The sequence below is a fragment of the Platalea leucorodia genome, assembly GCF_965183815.1.
Source record: "Platalea leucorodia genome assembly, chromosome: 21".
Taxonomy (NCBI): Eukaryota; Metazoa; Chordata; class Aves; order Pelecaniformes; family Threskiornithidae; genus Platalea; species Platalea leucorodia.
The window spans coordinates 6,388,400-6,409,104 of NC_138843.1; the positions used below are offsets into that span (position 1 = coordinate 6,388,400).

General features: G+C 60.2%; 5 protein-coding genes across 10 annotated transcripts; 2 read left to right on the forward strand and 3 right to left on the reverse strand.

Annotated features, from left to right (window-relative positions):
* Nucleotides 1–208: 208 nt before the first annotated feature.
* Nucleotides 209–2,680, forward strand: LOC309599495 (bone morphogenetic protein 2-like; the record flags this gene model as incomplete). Its single annotated transcript, XM_082330995.1, has 5 exons — nucleotides 209–470; nucleotides 589–725; nucleotides 1,093–1,215; nucleotides 1,673–1,871; nucleotides 2,274–2,680. The coding sequence occupies 5 exons, from the start codon at nucleotides 209–211 to the stop codon at nucleotides 2,678–2,680; spliced, it is 1,128 nt and encodes a 375-aa protein (XP_082187121.1).
* A 2,396-nt stretch (nucleotides 2,681–5,076) lies between these two features.
* On the reverse strand, nucleotides 5,077–8,012 carry LOC309599595 (potassium voltage-gated channel subfamily V member 2-like; the record flags this gene model as incomplete). The annotated part of the gene is made up of 2 exons (XM_082331143.1): nucleotides 5,077–5,349; nucleotides 6,762–8,012. The coding sequence occupies 2 exons, from the start codon at nucleotides 8,010–8,012 to the stop codon at nucleotides 5,077–5,079; spliced, it is 1,524 nt and encodes a 507-aa protein (XP_082187269.1).
* Nucleotides 8,013–9,826: 1,814 nt separating this feature from the next.
* Nucleotides 9,827–14,316, reverse strand: CD320 (CD320 molecule). Of its 6 annotated transcripts, none has more exons than XR_014230333.1 (6): nucleotides 14,171–14,316; nucleotides 13,716–13,925; nucleotides 12,659–12,736; nucleotides 12,212–12,359; nucleotides 11,524–11,681; nucleotides 9,827–11,417 (listed from the first exon to the last, which is right to left on the reverse strand). XR_014230333.1 is itself a non-coding variant. In XM_082331500.1 (5 exons), the coding sequence occupies exons 1-4, from the start codon at nucleotides 14,256–14,258 to the stop codon at nucleotides 12,214–12,216; spliced, it is 522 nt and encodes a 173-aa protein (XP_082187626.1). In that variant the 5' UTR covers nucleotides 14,259–14,316; the 3' UTR covers nucleotides 9,827–11,681; nucleotides 12,212–12,213. The 6 variants fall into 6 exon arrangements, 3 of the variants coding, with proteins under 3 accessions (XP_082187626.1, XP_082187628.1, XP_082187627.1); XR_014230334.1 differs by having other exon boundaries at nucleotides 9,827–10,274; nucleotides 10,914–11,681; XR_014230335.1 differs by having other exon boundaries at nucleotides 9,827–10,274; nucleotides 10,843–11,681.
* Nucleotides 14,317–16,045: 1,729 nt separating this feature from the next.
* NDUFA7 (NADH:ubiquinone oxidoreductase subunit A7) lies at nucleotides 16,046–17,575 on the reverse strand. The gene is made up of 4 exons (XM_082331507.1): nucleotides 17,487–17,575; nucleotides 17,298–17,347; nucleotides 17,057–17,206; nucleotides 16,046–16,298 (listed from the first exon to the last, which is right to left on the reverse strand). Exons 1-4 carry the CDS (start codon nucleotides 17,535–17,537, stop codon nucleotides 16,202–16,204), a joined length of 348 nt encoding a protein of 115 aa, XP_082187633.1. The 5' UTR covers nucleotides 17,538–17,575; the 3' UTR covers nucleotides 16,046–16,201.
* Nucleotides 17,576–17,600: 25 nt separating this feature from the next.
* On the forward strand, nucleotides 17,601–18,248 carry RPS28 (ribosomal protein S28). Its single transcript, XM_082331508.1, has 4 exons — nucleotides 17,601–17,704; nucleotides 17,782–17,829; nucleotides 17,899–18,025; nucleotides 18,128–18,248. The coding sequence occupies exons 1-3, from the start codon at nucleotides 17,666–17,668 to the stop codon at nucleotides 18,019–18,021; spliced, it is 210 nt and encodes a 69-aa protein (XP_082187634.1). The 5' UTR covers nucleotides 17,601–17,665; the 3' UTR covers nucleotides 18,022–18,025; nucleotides 18,128–18,248.
* Nucleotides 18,249–20,705: the final 2,457 nt, after the last annotated feature.

Below are 20,705 nucleotides of genomic sequence, written 5' to 3' on the forward strand. Positions count from 1 at the left end.
CGTCCTCCCCTCCCGCTTGTGTACTGGGGCTAATTGGTGCAGGGCGCCCAGGAGCCCAGCTTCGCACCTTGTTAGCATGGCAATTAGCTCTCTTTACCCTCCTGATTGCTCTTGTGCATATTTGACTCCAATCCATCTTTCCAGTGAGTTATAAATGCAGCGCTGGGGAGGCAGGGGGGAGTCGAGCTGGGGCAGGGACAGCAGAACCATGCTGGGGACCGTCCTGCTGCTGCTGGCCCTGGCCAAGCCGGCGTGCCCGAGTCCGGCCGGTGCGGCGAGCCGGCGGGCTGAGGCGCTGAAGAGGCTCCTGGAAGTCTTTGGCATGGAAGACCCTCCGGCCCCCCCGGCTCACTTCAAGCAGCCGCCCCAGTACATGGTGGATCTATTCAACACCGTTGCCAACGCAGACGGTGTCACCAAGAACCCCGACATCCTGGAGGGCAACACGGTCCGCAGCTTCTTGGATAAAAGTAAGGGCAGGGGGGGCCCTGCGGTGCTGGGGACGGGGCTGCGGGAAGGGGCCAAGCACGGCCGGTGGAGGTGCCGCCCCCGCTTTGGCTCCGCTTCTCAACCCGTCCTTCCCTTCAGCTCACGGCGAGAAGATGCGGTTCCTCTTCGTCCTCTCCAGCGTGGCCAAGAATGAGAAGATCCTGACGGCGGAGCTGCACCTCTTCCGCCTCTGGCCGAGGGCCACTGACGGGCCCAAAAGGCACCACTTCTGCCAGGTGAGGAGGGGGACGGGGACGGGGATGGGATGGGGATGGGGATGGGATGAGGATGGGGACAGGATGGGGACGGGGACAGGGACGGGGACAGGGATGGGAATGGGGATGCCCCCAGCCTGTTCCCAGGGATGCCACTGGCACGCTGCGGTCACTCGCCTGCAGCGCGGGCACGGCCCAGCTCTGTAAAATTCATGCAACTGAATGTCGCCACGTGTGCACGCACCAGCCGAGGCACCCGCGGGTTGTGACAAATCCAAGCTGACGATGTCCCCATCTCCCACCGTTTTTTTCCCCAATACCGATGTCCGGGGTCGTTCCCCTCGGGCAGGGTGCGCTGGCGGTAACCGCCCTTTGCTGCCTTCCCCAGGTCAGCGTCTACCAAGTGCTGGAGCAGAGCGAGCCGGACGGCCCCGGAGGGAAGAAGCTGCTGGCAGCCAGGCTCGTCCCACTGCAGGGCTCGGGCTGGGAGGTCTTTGCCATCACGCAGGCCGTGAGTTGCTTTTCCCGGTTGGGGTGGCACAGAGGGAACCCTGGGGGTTTGTGTGCAAGAGCTTTTTTTAACCCATTTCACCCCCGGCAGCCTTTCGGGCTCCAATGCAATTTCCTATCTGTAGTCTCAGCATCAACATGGGGGCTACAGCCCCTGGGGGGTGAGAGCCCTGCCAAGAGCCCCCGGGGGCTGCTCCCTCCTGCCCCAGACCCGTCCCGCTGCTCTGCAGGTAGCGTGGGTGCTGGCTGCTGCCGCGATGTCCCCTGTGCTGCAGCCCCGGAGCAGCACAGCCCCTTCCCATGGCTGGGAGACAGAGTGCGGCCATGGGGGGTCTCAGCTTATGCCTCCCCACTGCTGACCGGGCACCAGGTCTGCTGGCCTGGCACCTGCCGTGGGGACACCAGCGTGGTGCCTGTCCCGGCTGCGGCACTGAGGTGACACCGGTTTCATGCCCCAGGTTCGCGACTGGACCGAAGATGAAACCAGCAACCAGGGTTTGCTGGTGACGGTCCAGGGCCTGGGCGGGAGCACGCTCGACCCCCCGCCGCTGCAGTTCGCGTCCGGCAGGGACCACCACGAGAGCAAGAAGCCCATGCTGGTCCTGTTCACGGACGACGGGCGCCGGGGAGCCTCCCCGCCCATGGCCGGCTTCCCAGGTGGGTCCCGCACGCCCTGGCACGGCTCCCTCAGTGCCACTGTCCCCTGGCCCGCGGGGCGCTGGGCTGCTCCCCACACGCGGGCTCCTTCAAATCCAAAGCTCCTTCTCCGGCCAGAGGGAGAGGCCATCTCCTTTCGGGTTTAGTCCGTGCAGGGGTGCAGGCTCGCAGATGTAAATCTAGATTTTGCTTGCCCTGACGAGTGGAGCAGTGGGGCTGTGAGGTTGTCACCTCCTGGTGGCTCTGCCTGGGCTGGTGACAGGCTGTGACCGAAGGGCTCACTGCACCAGAAGGCTGCAGACAAAACTGCGGGGAGGGGTGCCCGGGGAGGGGCTGCACCATGCTCGCCCTCCTCCCAGCCTCCTGCGATGGGTAACGGCATCGGGTGCTCCTTTCTGGCAGATCTACCGCCTCAGGCTCCCCTTCTCCCCGCCAAAATGTCGGTGCCCAAGCTGACCGGGCCGCGCAGCACGCGCTCGCTGGACCGGCTCCAGCCCTGCCAGAGGCATCCCTTGTCTGTGGACTTTGAGGAGATCGGCTGGTCCGGCTGGATCATCTCGCCGCGGGGGTACAACGCCTACCACTGCAAGGGCTCCTGCCCCTTCCCGCTGGGCGAGAACATGCGGCCGACAAACCACGCCACCGTGCAGTCCATCATCAACGCCCTCAAGCTGAGCGAGGGCGTCAGCAGCCCCTGCTGCGTGCCCGACAAGCTCTACTCCATCAACCTCCTCTACTTCGACGATGACGAGAACGTGGTGCTCAAGCAGTACGACGACATGGTGGCCGGGAGCTGCGGCTGCCACTGAGGCGGGAGGAGCAGGACGGTGGAAGCGCCGCCACGGCGGAGGCTGCTCCCGCTCCCTCCGAAGCATCTCTGCGGGGGTCTCTGTCCCACAAAACCCTCTAGAAGAGACCAGGGCGAGCAAAGCAAGGGGGTGCCTGGCTCTGCCCCAGGCAGCGGTGCCCCCCGGTAGTGCCCGGGAAGGCTCAGGGCCGAGCTCTGATTAATTCAACCTGAATGAGGCCGCAGGACTCGGCAGCCCCGGGGCAACAGCTCCATTTCGGGGTGTCCTGCACAGGGGTGCAGGTTTCCTTGCCCGTGCAGAGGCTGCCCGCAGGCTGTACTATATGTATATAGCAAGAGCACTAATATATGCCAGAAACCACCTGTAAATGTCTGTACATTTCTGCATTGTTGTGACTTGTAAAATGAATTCAGAGGAACTATTAAAGGTGCCGTTCTCCAAGGAGCTGCTTGTGGGAACCGCTGCCCGGACGGGGCGAGCGGGCACGCTGTGGGCACGGGGGGAGATGCAAGCAGCGAGACGATGGTGCAGCCGCAGCGCAGTCGCCGGGGCAGGTTCCGTTGCTGAGCCCCATTCCTTGGAAGCCGAATGATCTCGGGATCCATCAGCCCGCCCGCGATGGCGGCGGGGAGGGGATCCCCAAGCAGGGGATGGGGACACATGGGGGGATGCGGTGACAGGGGGATGTAGAGGTGCCCGGAGGTGACGCTGCCGGGGTGTGGAAGCACGGCTCTGGGTGAAGGTGGCGAGAGGAGGCTGCCCGTGCCCAGAGAAAAGGTTCCTCGTGGAAGAGAAATGGGGTGGAAAACAGCGGTGACCGATGTTGTGGGGTCGGGTCGGCGCTGGGGCGGTGTACAGAGGGCGGGTGTCAGTGCGGGTACTGGGGAGCGGGTGCAGGTGCCGGGGTCAGGGCAGGGGTCCCCGTCTCGCTCCCGCTGGCGCAGCCCCCTTGGCCCCGCAGCCCAGGACTCAGCGGGAGCGTAGTTGTCCCTGCCAGAGGCCACAGCCCCTCCAAGCCTCTTTCCAACAGTTTCCAACAGCAGTGGCTTAACCGCGGCCCCAGGCTGACACCAGGATTCCCCCCCCCAGCAGCTCTTCAGCTCCAAACCCAGGTGCAAGGGGCCATATCCCACCCTGGCCTGGTGGGCACCAGTTTCCTCCCACCGCTCACCCGAACACAGCACCAGCAGCTGTCGGCCCTTCCCCACCACCGCCTGCCCTGCAGCCTGGGCTCCCTCTCCCCGTCCCACCCAGAAGAAGGGTCAGTCCCCCCCGGGAGCCTGTTACTAGATACGGTCCCACACCAGTGGGCAAATCCTTCCCCTGTGCCCCACAGACGTGTCCCCACTGTCCCCCACTGCCACTGGGTGTGAACAGAGGGCAGAGCCAACCGGTGCAGCCTGGGCACATGCAGATGTCCCGGCTCCTCTTCCGATGCACCCAGGGCCAGGCTCCTCATCCCAAAACCAGCATGCAGCCAGGCTCACCTGCGTCCCACGAGAGCCCCGTCCTCCCACCGATGGGCAGGAGAGGTCGTGGTGAGCCCTGGGGAGACATTCCCCTCCTCACCCCTGAATTACGAGCGGTTTACTGAATTACACAAAGTGGCTGGCCAATAATCCAAGACACTGAATGGGTTTGGCCCAGTTTATTAAATGCCTGGTCCTGGGGATGCTCTGGCTGCCAGCTCTGTGCTCCCAGGGTGCCCGCGGTTCCCATCGCGGCAGCATCCCGAGCCAGGACCATGCCCCCAGGCTCCCAGGGCAGCGGGAAGGAAAGCGGGCTTGGCTGGAAGGACGCACGGCTGCAGCCTTTTCTGTGGGCCTTCACCCAGTCCCACGCTGGGCTCAGCCTGGGCTGAATGCCCGCTCGGCTGGGAAGGAGTCACGGGGTCCCGGGCCACTGCCTGGCGGGGGGAGCCCGTGCGTGTCCCGCGCAACCCGGGAGCAGAGCAGCACCCGCGCAGGTGTCGCACTGGGCTTCATCTCATCACGGATGTCCACTTCCACCATCCTCAGAAAGGTGACAGGGTTCCGCCCCACGCATCCCACTGCTCGCTCCCTGTGTCCTCGGGGTGCCCCACGCCTCAGACTTTGACAGACGGACGTCCTGCCTGGCTCTACAGCGCGCTCTTTAACTGGTCCTTTACCGGCCGCTCTGCGGGACAGCAAGGTCCAGCACGCAATACCGAGGAAGGTCACAACACGGTCACGGGCATGTTTCATCCCTCCAAACGGCCTGAGCTGGCAGCGGCACCTGTACGACAGCAGAGCCCCCAGACGCTGCTGTGACTTGCTGCCGGAGCGGCGGAGCCTCCCTAGGGGACAGGACCTGCGGGAGGGAGGGCAGGACGCACCATGGCGGAGGGGGTGTCCGGGGGGGTGAGGGGCTGGTGGTCAGTGGTGGCAGCGGGCGTCGGCTCTGCAGCACTCCGACAGCTTCCGCAGGACTCGCTCCTTCAAGCAGATCCTCCTGGAGAGCTTGAGCGAGTGGCTGGTCTCGTCCTCGTGGGCCTTCAGCTTGGCGTAGTAGTCAGAAAACTTGTTGTAGAGGATGGAGATGGGCATGCCGTTGAGGATGATGCCAAAGGAGATGCAGCCAAACGCCACCATCCTGCCGAGCACCGTGTCGGGCACGGTGTCTCCGTAGCCCACAGTGGAGAGGCTGACCTGGACAAGGAAGGGAAAGGATAAAATCCTACGGGAACAAGCCCAGCAGACCCCGCCAGCCGGCACTGGACCCACCTCCCTCTGCCCCAGCGTGGGAGCCAGGTATCGCCCGGGAACAGCACCGCATCGGGGCTGCAGCCAGCGCGGCTGTCCCTGCACAGCCAGGGCTCAGCTCCCGGGCTGCACCCCGCAGGCTTGGAGAGCCCAAGGAAAGGGCTGGATGAGGGCCCAGCAGCAGAGACCAGAGGCAAGCCTCCCTGCTCCCTCCTCCCCTTCGCATGTGTCCCTTCAAAAGCAGCTGGCCGTCACCGAGCCGAACTTCCCCAGCAGCCGGGCTGTCTGCTGGAGCTTCCTGCCCCCACGAGCTGTGGCTCCGGTGCTTCCTGGCTGTAAGCTGCCTGGTCCCACAGGAACGACGCTTCCCGGATCCTCGCTCCAAGGGAAACAGAGGCACTGCCCAGGAATGCACCCGGAGTAACCACGTTCAGATGATGGGAGCAGGACTGCGGGGATGTGGTGAGAGCTGAGGCAGAGGGGTCTGGGCTTTGCATGGAGCCGTGCTGACCGGGGACAGGATCGGCCTGTGACATTTAAATACTCAAATCCGGTGATTTTTGCTAAGTAAGTGATTTTGCACTTCCTCGAGGAGGAATGAATTTGAAGCAGGCAGCCTGCGGTGGCCAAGGGGGATTATAAGAGCAGCAGTGATCTGTGGGATCATTTCATCCGTCAATCAAAATGCCCTCGTAACCCCTGGCTCTCAAGTGCTTTAGCTGCTCCTCCTCTCGGCACTAATCCCAGGTTTATTATAGCACTCGGCTCAGCAGAGCTGAGCTCCCGGCACCAGCAGGGCAGCAAAGGGCCCCTGCCCCGGCTGCAGCACACCCCAGTCTCTGTCCTCTCCCGGGACGCGGGCTGAGGCGCGGGGTGACCACGTTTCCTCGGTTCCCGCATGCAGCCCTGGGTCCCCCGGCTCAGCCCCACGAGCTCTGAGCCCCTCGTGCCTCCCGCGCCCAGCTGACTGCAACGCTGCACAAGCCTCAGGCTGTCCCGGGCGGCCGCCCCCGTGCCCATGGGGGCTGAACCGCGTCCACCCAACACGTGGGTCCCACGGCAGATAACGCCTGGGCTGTTACCTCCCCCTTGTCGCTAACCCAGCCCTGGAGGTTCCCAGGCCACCACCTCTGTCCCACCATCCCAACCGGCTTTTCAGCCTCTGAGCTTAGCCCAAATCTCTGGTTTCTTAGACTGTGCAGGGCTCTGGATTTCCCACCATTCCTGAGCTGGTGGTAAGACTGGGCCCTTTTCTGCCTCCTGGCCAGCAGCAGTGGTGAATCCTTCGAGTACCGGGGCAGCCCCTACCCGGGGACCCCCACCGCACCCCTCTCTGGAAGAAGGTGCTCACACCTTACCGCTGCCCACCACCACGCGTAGGGGATACTGGTGAAGTTGGTGCCTGGGACATCGTGTTCCACCGAATGCATGAGAGCGGAGAAGGTGAAGACCCCCATGGCGATGAAGAGGAAGAGGCAGCAAACCTGCTGGTAGCACTGGCGTATGGTGAAGCCGAAGGCCCGGAGGCCGGTGGAGTGGCGCGCCAGCTTGAGGATGCGGAAGATCCTCATGAGCTTGATGAGCTTGAGGACTTTGCCCAGCTTGCTCACATTCTCCACCTTGTGCAGTTCCTCATGGTAAAGCGTGTCTCCTTCATCCAGATTTTCAAAGAGGATCTGGATGTAGAAGGGCAGGATGGCCACCAGGTCTACAGCATTAAATGCTGCCCGCAAAAAGTTCTTGAAGCTGGAAGAGGATATGAGCCGCATGACATATTCGGAGGTGAAGAAGATGGCACAGATCATCTCCATCTGCTCCATCCACATCTTCCCTGTCTTGTGTTTCATCTCCTCCACTGTGCTCAGCGTCATGCCCACGATGGAGATAAGCACGAAGACGCTCGACATGACAGCAATGATCTTGGCTGGGACGGAAGAGTACGGGTTCTCAATAAGGTTCCAGATCATCTTCCGAAACCGTCCCAGAAATTTGCCCTCAAACTGCTCCGCGGAGTCCAGGGGCTCCAGTTCTGCCTCCAGCTCCTTCTGTATTTTTAGGTACTCGCTGAGTTCATCTTGCTTTTCCTCAAACAGGATCCGGCAGCAGCGTTGGGAATATTTCAGATGGATTCCCCAGTACTCGATTTCCTCCACAAAGTGACTGGGGCACATCTCATCCATTATCCACAGGACCCCGCTGCGGTAGAAGTGGAAGATGTAGTGGAAAATCGAAGGATCTCTGTCAAAGAAGTACTCATTCTTCTGCACGGAGTAGTCATCGCAGAGCTGCATTTTCTTCATAGGGTCTGTATAAAGGGCCAGCTTCCCAAGCCTGGTGATGGGATACCGGGCCGCTACCTTGCAAGCTATCTGGAACAATTTGCCGCCCACGTTGATGTTGAGCAAGTACTTGTTCCTTTGGATGGGAGTCTTGCTTTTCTCCTGGTTTCCGTCTGTCACATTCTGCATGGAGCTCCATTGCTTGACCAGGCTGTCCTGCGCAAATGGGATGTGGGCTTCCTCTTCCTCCGGTGTCCGGCGGCGGCCCCGGCGATCCCCTATCTTCAGGCTGGCAGAGAGACTCGCACGCCTCGTCCCCAGCTGCCTCATCGTGCCTGACCCTCCGAAGCAGCGATCCCCGTTACGGGCCGCGGGACAGCAGCTCCGGCTCCATGGGGACGCTCCCACCAGGCGTACGCTGACTGGGACAAGTGCTGTGAGCTCAGAGGAGCAGTGGCGAGCTGCCGCCCGAGGGGCACCGGCCGTGTCACGGCGCCACGCGGCACCTGCCGGGTTCCCAAAGCCGATTGCTTATCAGATTGCAGTTTGCATCGGAGGGGTCGGAGGCAGCTAAGTGTCCGCTCCTTAAGACAATAATGAGATTGAAGCACTAGCCCTTTACGTAAGGAACTATTCCCAGCTCTGCACTACTCTTTTCCCTTGTTCCGTTCTTATTAGCTGTTTGCGTTCATCACACGTTACCCTGTTTCCAAGGGGGGCATCAGGGTAGCAAGTTGGAAAGAGAGCATGACCTTGCCTCGGTTTAAGACCTCCCTTGGCAGGCACAGAGAGGGGCCGACATGCAGGATTTGTGTCACCCCCACAACAGATGCTGCCCTTGGCACCAGTCGTTTGTTAAGCACGCGAGCGCTAATGCAGCTTCCCCTGCTCCATCGGCTGTCGCAGCCCAGAGAAGGGAACCGGTTGTTACCTCCCAGCTCATCCTGCAAAACCCCGCAGCAGGGATTTAGAGGGGAAGAGGTGAAGGAACCATCCACGCAGCGCCCGAGCGGATCCCCAGCGGGACAGGTTGCTCCCGCACCGCTGCCCCGTGCCCGCTGCTCGCGGCGCCGGCCCTCAGCCCCACTGCTCTCACAAGCAGGGGCAGGAACGAGAAACGGGACGCGGGAAACGCAAGCGTGCAGTACAAGTTCTCCTGAACTACAGGAATTGAAGAGGAGGAAATAATCCTTTGGATTTGCAAGTGAAAAAGAACCAAAACGAAACGGGCTGATCTTTGATGCCTTACGCTGGAACACAGCCCGCCCTCAGTCCCGTGAACTGATCTAATTAAATACAGAGACCTGGAGCACAAAGCTGCTCCTAGGCTGCAAAGCAGCTCAAGCTCCACTGCAATCGAAGGCTCTGAGCCTGGGGATTAGGACAACAAAAAAAGCTTCTGGCACCGGACAGAGGAAGGGAAATTGCCGTCACAAACACAGCCCCAAGTTTTGGCACAAGAGCCATAAAAATGTGTTTCTTTCAACCTTGAAACACTCAGCTCAGGGATAAGTAAGCAAAACCTGCACGATCTTGCAGCAGGAGAAGGCTGCGACTGCCGAGTTTACCCAGCAGCCTCGTTCCCCATCGCACAGCGCGAGGGCTCTGCCCCGCGTAACAGGGCGGCACGTCCCGGCTCAGCGGGAGCCGAGAGGTCGATCGGGGACAGGCTGGTGACAGCCGACCGCCGCCGCCGGGCCCTGGCAGCACAAGCGCTTCCACCAGCCCTGCTGGGGTCTCCGAGGCACCTTCCCGCTCCGCTGGGCGCCCCGCTCCTTTCACTTGCTCCAGCGAAGAAGGAACAAGCTCACGCGGTCTGGAGTTTGTCACCTTGCTCTTGGCCGAGCTTCCCACTTGTCACCTACTCCGCAGCAGCACCCCCGGTGCCAGCGCCAGCTCTTTCTCTTGCCTCCACCCACTCCGCTCCCCGTGTTTCACGTTTCTGTTAGGGCTGGCACGTGAGGGACGCTCCAGTCCAGGCAGGCACCGCAGCACTCGCCTTCCCTGTCTGCCCGCGCCAGCCCACCCACCGCTCCTTCCCAGGATGTGACAAAGGGGATGCAGCCCTCGGCCTCCCGACTACAATTCAAGCAAATGCACAAACGCAAGAAAAATAAAAAATCCAGAACTCATTAGCTTCAAGTTCTTTATTCTCCTGTGTCATTTAACAGCTATCTCCACTTGTTCCTATGGAAACAGAAGCAAGGCTGTGTGCACCGTCTTGGTACCGCACTGGAATAACTCGGTACTCCCTACCACGTGTCAAAGTTCCTCCTGTGGGGTACAGCAGCACGCTCACACGCTACCCAGGAGTGGAAGACTCCCGCTCTAAGGCTGATGACCGGTGTCTGCTTTGCAAGCCAAGTTGGCACCTTTAAGGCACAGAGGTCAGCAGCCAAAGCAGCAGCTTCCTATCTTCCGTGCACTTAGTGAACACTGGTGCAAGGAGTGCGTGGTCAGCACCGAACCAGAGGCGCTGGGCAGTAATCTCCTCCCCCAGCGCCAGTTCTGAAAAGCGTACAGCAGAGCTGTTCAGAAAGAGCCACCCATGCCACAATGCAGTGTCTGATCCAAGACGTGAGTTATTTCAAGCTGAAAGAAAAAAAAAAAAAAAAAGCCACTCAAAATCTCACAGAAACAGCGGCTGGTTTGGGTTGGAAGGGACCTTAAAGATCATCTGGTTCCAATCCCCGCCGTGGGCAGGGACACCTTCCACCAGACCAGGGGGCTCAGAGCCCCGTCCTGCCCGGCCCTGAACACTGCCACGGCGGGGGCAGCCCCCGCTGCTCGGGGCAGCCTCTGCCAGCGCCTCGCCACCCTCACGCTAAAACACCTCTGCCTTATCTCCAACCGAGACCTACCCTCCTTCAGTTTAGAACTGCTGCCCCTCCTCCTGCCACTACAGGCCTTGGTAAAAAGCCTCTCTATTTTTTTTTAGAAGGCCCCTTTATACATTGAAAGGACACAGCAAGGTCTCCCCGGAGCCTCCTCTTCTACAGGCGTTGCCCCGACCAAGGTCCAGGACCTTGCACTTGAGCTTATTGAGCTTCATGAGCTCGCGTGGGCCCGCTCCTCCAGCCTGAGGGTCCCTCTGGGTGGCGTCCCCCCCCCCCAGGTGAACCAACTGCACCGCTCAGCTCGGTGCCACCCACAAACTCACTGAGGGTGCACCCGATCCCACTACAGACGCCACTGATGGAGATATTAAACAGCACTGGTCCCAGTACGGACCCTTGAGGGACACCGCTCACGTCAAAACAGTTTTAAGGAAGACACCATGAACAGCGTTAGAGAAGCAACATCCAGAGCTCGGCAGCGGGGTGGACGGTGCAGTCCTGCGAGGGGCGGAGGTCCTCGCTGGAAGGGAGTGTGCCGAGAAGCTGCTTGCCCCCCGCTCACTCAGGGCGGCAGTGCAGCAGAGCCAGAGCAGACAGGAAGCTTTTCAGCGTTCACCCGTGGGTAAAAGCTTCCTGTACATCGGATCGAGCAGTGTCGGAACACCGGCACAAACACGGAGTATGTGTCTGATCTGCGTGGAGTCAGCGAGCTCCTGCTGAAATGGTTGAGAAAGCCCCTGTTCCCTGACAAAAGCCAGGGGGAAGAACGGGGCAGGTGAAGAGTCTCTTGGCTGGGAGTGGAAGGAAACCATTGAATAGCAGCCAGCTGCTGTCATTTCATGGAGAATAAAATCTTTGGGTCCAAGGCCACATTGGTGAGAATCAGCATTAACAACCCCTGGAGCCAAGAACAATAAAGAAATTTCTACCACCTCTGTGAGAGTTGATCTCACAGCACCAGGGGAGGTCCTGGCTCTGGCAGTAGCACAAAGTAGCCCCACAACCTAAGACCCGTTTCCGAGGGGAGCATCCTCTTGGTATTCCAGTGTAACAACCCAGATTTGAGAGCTTAGGTCCAATTCAGTCAGCATTCAGTCAGCCTCTGTGGTCAGCAGGAGGGAGACCAGGCTAGGCCCATCTTGCCACCTCATGGTAAAGATCTCTGTGAGAAGAACAGAAAAAACACCTGGTTATTGACAGCCCTTTGGGCAAAAACCTGGTTTGACTTCAGTTTGTGCAAAGTAAGGACATGGTTTCGTGGTGGACTTGGCAGTGCTGGGTTAACGCTTGGACTCGATGATCTTAAGGGTCTTTTCCAACCTTAATGATTCTATGATTCTAAAACAACCCACACCAGAAGATTAGTATCTTAGCACGAGTGCTCAGTGTCCTTGGCAGCAGAGGAAGGACAGAGACCAGCACATCACTTCAAAGGAAGCCAGCATCTTCTCAGACTAGGCTGTGCAACTATCCTGCAGCCAAGCGAGAGCCTTCGGGCCTGATTGCAAGGAAGATAAGGGGAGGGTTCCGCTGCTTCAGGGCAGGCTGAAACCCCAAGCACACAGCTGACCAGCAGCAGGAACAGCTGGGAAAAGCTACCCCCAGAGGGGAAAGCTCTAGAGGCTAGAAACACAGGGCAAGAAGGCATTTCCCCCTCATGCACACAGAGCGCATGGGGTGCAAGAAACTTACCCTTAGGGAAACGAGCCTGTCTGGCTCTTGTCAGGCATCAGCTGTTCCCTGGATGCTTTTTCAAGACTGAAGATGTCAGATCTGCTTTTTGCTTTGGACAGGCCCCACACAGCAACAGAACCCACAGCTACCAGGATGCTCAGGAGCGCTGGAGAGGAGAGTGCACAAGCAGAGAACCACTCACTGCACCTGATCTGGACACCAGCACTGGGCTCTGTTGTTCAACAGCATTAGCCAACAGCTAGAGATCAGCAGCTTCCCTCAAGGACAAGGGACAGAGAAAGAGGACGTGAGTTAGTGCCAGATCGCCTTTCCAAGGATGTAGTGCCTCCGAGTCAGAGGAACGACTAAGCTGTGGTGTAAGGCCTCCCCTAGCCCTCCTAGCCCAGCAAAAGCAGCTACTGATACAGGTCCAAGACGCTGTGCCACACTCCGAGTCTCACGTACCTGCAATAATCAAGATCCACGTGCGGCCTTGACTCCTCAATGGCACAGAGCCCCCAGGCACAGGCGCAGCTGAAGCCTCTGCGAGGCAAGAGCAAGAAGTTCGTCAGGCTTCCAACTCACCTTACGGTCAGCATTCCAAGCAGTCTCCAAGCAAAACCTGGCTGAGTTCCCAGTTCACCTCAGGAGTGCAAAGAGGCCTTTTTCAACTGAAGCAAAACCTTATCTACTGCTATGGTGATTAGCCCACATCAGAAGAAAGAAAGGCCTACTGGAAATGCATCATAGGGAAAGCTGGGAAATTGCCCAGCTGCAGCATCCTAACCTGTTCTCGTGGCACCGGGAAGCCCCAGGTACAACCAAAACGCAGCTCATTTCCCCACCGAGATGCCTGCAACCGAACCGGTGCAGCCATCAAACCCAAATACGGCCCCCCAGGCCTGCAGTAACCCCCCTCCTCTCCACATCCAGGGTGCCTCTGCTCCCAGATACCACAGAAACCCAAGGGAAATTGAACAGCACTTTCAAACACCTCAAACAGCCAACAGGTCGGTGGCAAGGGAAGCTCCAGAGCACCTCGGAGCAGAGCAGCAGGCACAGACAGCCCTGGGGACGCAGGCAAACCCTTCGGATTGAGAGGTACCAGCGCCTGCTGCTCTGACCCTGCCTGCATGGCCCAGAGGTGCTTGCCCCATCCTGTGCCCTTCAGCTCGTCCGTTCCCCAGAGGTCAGAGGAGCTCGGGAGGGCGGACAGGGACTCCAGCCTTGTGGGGAGGAAGCAGCCAGAATTGCGTGTTCTGGAAGAAGGTACTTCAAAGGCGCTTCCCGAGGGAGCCCTGGGGTGTTCAAGCACCGTCTCCACGGGAGGAAGCTTAAGGCGGGGCTGCCCCCGCAGCGCTTCCCCTGCCCGCAGCAAGCTGCGACGGAGGCAGCGCTCCCGGAGAGGCTAAAGCGAGGGGGATGAAAGGCTTCAGTCCGGTTCATCCCCCCCCGAGCACGGCTGCCGCCAGCCGGGGCTCCGGCGCCGCCTCCCGCCGCTCCCCGTCCCGCACCCCCGTACCTACGCCGCCGGTGGGCAGCGCCGCCGAGCTCCGCGGCGAGGTCACCCAAACGCCGTCAGGATCGGGCTCCGCCGGGTTCGCCGTCCCGCAGCCCCGCTCGTCCTCCTCGTCCTCGCAGTCGGGGTGTCCATCGCAGCGCCACTCCCGGGGGAAGCAGGCGGCGCCGGGCCCGCACTGGAAGCGGCCCGGGGGGCAGGCGGCGAGGGGCGCTGCGGGGCGGGCGGCGGCTGAGGAGAAGCGGGGCGAGGGGACCCCGCGGCGCCCCGCGCCCCGCGCTGAGGGGAGCTCGCGCGCAAGGGCGCACGAGGGGCCCCAGCCAATGAGAGCGAAGGGCGTGCGGGGGGAGAGCCAATAGGCACAAGGGAGACGCGGTGCGGCCGCGCGCGCCCCCGGTCCCGGTCCGTCGCGCGCCCCCGGTCCCGGTCCCGGTCCGCCGCCCCCACCCCCCGCTCACCGTTTTCTGACGGAGGCAGCGGGAGCAGCACCGGCAGGAGGGGGAGCAGCAGCGCCAGGACCGGGAGCGACACCGACAGCAGCGCCATGCCCCCGGCCGCAGTCCCCGCCCGTGGGACCCGCTACGGCCGCCGCGCCGTTATAAAGCCGGCCGCGCGCTGGTAGAGCGCATGCGCAAGGGTACGACCGCCACCAATGGCGTGCGCGGGAGGGCGGGGCGCAGGCGCGTGCCCTTGGGGAGGCCCCGCCCCCCCGCGGGGGCATCATGGCCGCCGCCGCGCTGCCGGGCAGCCGCGGCCCCGCTCGGCTGCGGCCGTTTGCTGACCCCGGCTCGGTTCGGCCGCCGCGGAGCCTGCCTCCGTCTCCGCTTCTCCCCGGGGCTCTTGCAGCTCTCCCCGCGGGGCGGCACGGCGGGGCCCCTCGGCGCTCGCCCCGCGCCCTGCGGCAGCTCCGGGAGCGGCCGTGCGCAGCTCGCCGCTGTCGCCCGGTCACCGCGGCGGGAGCCCGGCCGTCCTCTGCGGTGCTCGGGGTCCGAAAGCGGGCGGCTGCAGCGGGGCCGCCCGCCCGGGCTATCGCCGCTTGCGGCAAGAGTGCCGCGGGCTACTTAACCCATAGAATGGCTCGGGCTGGGAGGGGCCTTAGAGACCCAGCTCCAGCCCCCCGCCGCGGGCAGGGCCGCCGCCCGCCACACCGGGGGGCTCGGGGCCCCGTCCTGCCTGGCCTTCGACACTGCCAGGGACGGGGAGTCCGCGGCCTCTCTGGGCAGCCTGTGCCAGCACCTCGCCACCCTCCGAGTAAAGAATTTCTTCCTTTTATCCAGTCTGAATCTCCCCTCTTTTAGTTTAAAATCATCACCCCTTGTCCTATCGCTACTGCCCCTGCTAAAAAGTCTGTCCCCATTTTTCCTATAAGCCCCCTTTAAGCACTGAAAGGCCGCAATCAGCTCTCCCCGCAGCCTCCTCCTCCCCAGGCTGAACCCCCCCAGCTCTCAGCCTGCCCTCACAGCAGAGCTGTGCCACCCTCGGAGCATTTCGGTGGCCTCCCCTGGCCCCGCTCCAACAGCTCCATGTCCTTCCCGTGCTGAGGACCCCCGAGCTGGACGCAGGGCTCCAGGGGGGTCTCCCCAGAGCGGAGCAGAGGGGCAGAATCCCCTCCCTCGCCCCGCTGCCCACGCTGCGGGGGATGCAGCCCAGGAGACGCTTGGCTTTCTGGGCTGCAAGCGCACATTGCCGGCCCACGGCCAGCTTTCCATCCCCCAGCACCCCCAAGTCCCTCTCCTCAGGGCTGCTCTCCATCCCTCCATCCCCCAGCCTGTGCTGATACCGGGGGTTGCCCCCACCCAGGGGCAGGACCCTGCACTTGGCCTTGCTGAACCCCCTGAGGCTCACACAGGCCCCCCTCTCCAGCCTGCCCAGGTCCCTCTGGACGCCACCCCGTCCCTCAGGCGTGTCTGCTGCACCCCTCAGCCTGGTGTCACCTGCAAACGTGCCGAGGGTGCACTCGATCCCGCTGTCTGTGTCGTTGATGAAGATATTGAACAGTACTGGCCCCAGTACGGACCCCTGAGGGACACCACTCGTCACTGGTCTCCATCTGGACATCGAGCCATTGACCACAACTCTCTGGCTGAGAACGACCTTAACTCACCCCTCTTATTGCAGAATCAGAGCACTGGGTCCTTTTTGGCTAGGGCGGGTTTTATTCGGCTCTGTCTCTCAGTGCTACCTCAGCTGCAGCTTACAAACGCACTGAGCCTGAGCTCAAATACACATACAATGCTGCTATTCCTTCAAGAAAACCTTACACCCAAACCAATAATAGAGTAGTAATTTGGATAATTGAAATAGCACAGACAAAAGGGCAGGGGGAGGGAGAATCACAGCTTTAAATACATTTATTAGTCATGTATCAGCAGCACTAGGACAAGTCCCATGCAGCGTCATTGCAGCAAAACCCACCGCAGGCCTCCTCGTCAGGGTGCTGCTTTGTAACGAACCGTGACCTGCACATCCAGCCTTATCGCATTTATTTCTCACAAATAGGGCTGGTCTTTTGAAATTTCCCACTTCTTAAGTGCTGGTCCTGGTGTCACCGGTTTTTTCTCAGCTGTTGTCACTGCAGAGTCTGAACTGAGGTAGAGGAAGGAAGAGAGAAGAAGAGGCTTTAATAACACCACAAAAACCAGGTTCGGATTTAATCAGCAGTACAGGTTTTATTACAGAATCATATAATTGTTTAGGTTGGAAAAGACCCTTAAGATCATCGAGTCCAACCGTTAACCCAGCACTGCCAAGGCCACCACTAACCCATGTCCCCAAGCACCACATCTCCCCGGCTGTTAAATCCCCCCAGGGATGGGGACTCAGCCCCTGCCCTGGGCAGCCTGGGCCAGGCCCTGGCAGCCCTTTGGGGGAAGAAGTTTTTCCCAATATCCAACCCAACCCTGCCCTGGCGCAGCTTGAGGCCGTTCCCTCTCGTCCCATCGCTCGTTCCTGGGGAGAAGAGACCGACCCCCCCCGGCTCCAGCCTCCTTTCAGGCTGTTGCAGAGAGCGATGAGGGCTCCCCTCAGCCTCCTCTTCTCCAGGCTGAGCACCCCCAGCCGCTCCTCCCCAGCCTTGTGCTCCAGACCCTTCACCCGCTTCACTGCCCTTCTTTGGATGTGCTCCAGCTGGAGGGGTTTGTTAAGCCAACTTCCAGCCATCTCACTCATTCAAGAAGAGATAGAGACACGCAGAATTAGTTCAGCGTTCTCCTACCAACCTGTGAAATCCAATACTGCATATTAGAAGAATTCTACGTTTCTGGCTTAAGTCAAACAAGGCTTAAACCCGCTCAGCTCAAGCAGTGACAGCAGCAGAGCTGCGGGACTGACCAGCTGGGACGTACCTGCCAGCCTGAGCCCCCGCAGCCAGGGTTTTCTGCGCCGTCACGACCACGATGGGCGGGAGAGACTCTCGGCGTCCATCCCGGCTGCAGTAATAATTATTGGCGAACTTATGACTGGGTCCCAGCGGGAGCCGAGGCGGTGGCTGGCTTCTAGATAGAGAACGGTTCCAGAAAGTCAGTGGAGACCAGCGAGCCTCAGCGTTTAAGCCGAAACCCGCAGCCCAGCCCGCCCCGCCGGCACCTCTTGGAGATCTCCGTGTAGCGCAGCGGTAGCTTGGCCTGGAGGTCGCGCTGCAAGGCAAGGGGAAAGCGTCTCAGGCCATGCCGGGCGATGCGCACCCCCCGCGGGACGCTGCCTACGGCAGCGTCCCGCGGGGGGTGCGCATCGCCCGGCTCCTCCACGGGCGTTGGGGGTCGAAGCCGCCTTTACCCCCGCCAAGAAGTTTCGGAAGCGCTGGATGAGGCGAGTGGCCGTCGCCATCTTGGCCGCTGTGAAGGACAGGGAAGCGCGGGGCGGGGCCGGGGGAGCGCGGAGCAGGCTGGGTATCGCGACATTTTTGGCGCTATATAAGGCCGCGCTGAGGGGCAGTGCTCCCTTCCTCCTCCGCCATGGATACCAGCCGCGTGCAGCCCATCAAGCTGGCCAGGGTGGGAGCACTGGGACTGGGAGGACTGGGATTGGGACTGGGAATGTGCGCTCACCCCCTTTTCCCCCCCCCCCACAGGTAACCAAGGTGCTGGGCCGGACCGGTTCCCAGGGGCAGTGCACGCAGGTGAGTAGGCCGCGCTGTGCCTGGGCGGGAAATGGTGGCCGCCGGGCTGAGGCCTTTTCGCCCCCGCAGGTGCGTGTGGAGTTCATGGACGATACGAGCCGCTCCATCATCCGCAACGTCAAGGGACCGGTGCGCGAAGGCGATGTCCTCACCCTGCTGGAGTCGGAGCGCGAAGCCCGGCGGCTGCGCTGAGCCGGTGAGGCCGGGGCCTGAGCGGCCTCCCCGGGCCTGAGCGGCCTCCCCGCCCCTGAGGCCCCGCGGCGGGACGGGGCCGTCTCCTCAACCCGTTCTCTTGCAGGAGATGGAGCCTTGCGGCGTGTGCTCGGAGCGGCCGGCTGGCATCTGCTCGGCCAGGCGTGGGTTGGGGACAGAGAGGAGCATGGCGGTTGCCTTACTGCAATAAAGGTTTTTTTCCAGTAGGCCCTCGCCTCGGTCGCGCTTATTGAATGTGCGAGTGCTCTGTTTGTCTCAGTGCTTGCGCACCCACCTTTTGTTGTGGGGTTCAGCAGAGGACAGAAGCACACCCTCCTTGTTACTGCGGCTGTACATAACTGCCTTCATCATAATATTACTGTGTTCTTGCATTTTTATTAACTTGTCGCTTACAACACAAATAACTCTCTCTTTTGATTACAGCAGCCTTAATCCCGACCTTTCTGGCAAGTGTTTTTCTGTACGTAACCGGTAAAGCGGCACTGCTAAACTTACTGGGCTTCTGTGGAATTTAATGACAAGTTGAAAGTCAGTTTTTGTACCAGCTTGCAAAGCAACAGCCTGCTGCTTCTGTCTTTCTGTCCTCAGTAAGCTATTCTGTCAATGCTGCTATAAATATACCTGCTTGCCCTTGCTCCTGGCAGTCACCCACAGAGAGCGAGTGCTTGTCTCTCTCCCTTTAGAGGAGTTAGTAAAGGTCTCACTTATTTTCTTCCTCAGTTTTCCACCACATGATCAGCTAGAAAGACTTATTGGTGTAGGTTATTATATCAAGTAAAAGTAAGGCTGAAAGGATTAGGAATGAGCCTGAAAACTGTCACAGTTCAAGGGCTGGTTTTTAAGTACTGGTATTTTGCATCTGGTCGTAGGCTGATAGTGGCTTGTGGTGGCTTTGAACCGAGTTGGGCCTGCGGCTCCTGATCCTGTGGGATTGTTCCTGTTGGGAGCGTTCTTCATCCTTCAGTGTCCTGTACTTGCTTAAGGCATGCCAGCAGCCGGTGGGATTGAGGGTTTCAGTATCTTAAAGCTGAGGAGAGCAGTTCTGGAAGAGATGTTCAAGTTGCTGAACTTGGGCAGATGGTGAGGATTGCTGTTAGGGCTGGTGTTGAAAGAGCGTTTGTGGGTTTTTTCCCTCCGGCGGGTGTTCGTTGTGCCCTGGTCAGCTCAAGGGTGGCACGAGGTGGATTTTGTGCTCTAGAGAAAGCCCCTGTCAATGTGTGCTCATGCTGTTGCTTGATCTCGTTCTTGATTCTTCTTCGGTGGTGTTTCAGAGCATCGGGTGAGTCCGTGCTCCCCTGACTCGTGTGATGCAGCAGAGCTCTTGGGAACTAGCTATGAGTGCAAGAAGTCCACCTCAGCTTCTCTGGCTGCCATTTGTTTCCCACACAGCTCTAGCAGTGACTGAAGAGCGTTTGCTCTGGCGGCTGCCAGCCCTGCCTGTGCTGAGAGACCCAGACAGGAGTCATCAGCTGTGAGCTGGTGGCCAGGCAGAGGTAAACTTGTAGTGGGGGTGGCTCGGGGCAGCTGTAGCCCTTCCTGAATATCCCTGTGGGGTCGGCGTGGCCCTTGGCCACGTGAGGAGGGAGGTGGCTGTGAATCCCCACTCTCAATCTGATGATTGCCCTTTAATAACGCAGCTTAATATTGGAGCACCCGGGTGAACCAGGGGTAGCGAAGGGTCCCTGTGTCCTGCTTGGTCCTGTGAAGTGGAACAGAGCAGAAACCATGGTACCCAAGTCTGGCCCCTGACAGGGACAGTTCAGCTGGAAGCAAACCGGACGGATGGATGTAGCCAGGTCATAAACTTGCAGGGAATGAAACGTGCGGGCAACGGCTCGGGGCGAGGGCTGTGCTAGGCTGAAGCTGTGCTGGGGGATTTAGCTTGAGCCAGACAAGGAGGCAGGAAACTGCTGATGGTCACTGTAATATTTCAAAATAATTTTACTTCAAATTTTATTTATATCTTAAAAATAAACATCAGTATTAAAATATCAGTAAACAAACCTGTGAAACCAAAGCAGTGAGTAGGGAATACATAGGGAGCAGCGTACTAGGGAGTGGCTGTGAGCATCGTATGTTAACTTCAGTGCAAAGCTGAACCAGGCCCGCTGTGAGGACGGCAGCGTCTTGCCCAGAACGAGTTTCTTGGGGAGCATTTCCCAGCTTGGAGCATGGCTCAGACCAGGCCTGTGCGGGGCAGGTGATGGTGGGGGAGGCTGGGCCGGGGAGCGGGGATGGGAGCTACGACACTCGCTACCTTCGTGAAGGATTCGGAGAGCAGAGCCAGCTTCACATGCAAAAGCCTTTCTCCTTCCTCCTGGTCCTCAGTCCTTACCTTGTCCGTTCCCACCCCACCTGGTGCACACACACTCGCACAGACGCACACGTTCTCCGACATAACCTCTCCATCTCCGTGGGCCCTAGGCTCTCTCTGAGCTCTTCTCCATCTTTTTTTCCTGGAGCTATCCTCGGCCGCTCTCCTCCCTTTGGGGAAGGAAGGTGGGCAGAGAGGGACTTGGTTGCGGGCTCTGGTTGCCTTTGCAGTCCCTGGCTGTGAGACTGTTTAAAATGGGAAATGTTTAGGAGGTGACCGCTGTCGTTCCCTTGGGGGAAGGTCCCCGCTCCCCGTCTGGGTATCGGCCGGGCAGTCTCAGGCCCTGAAC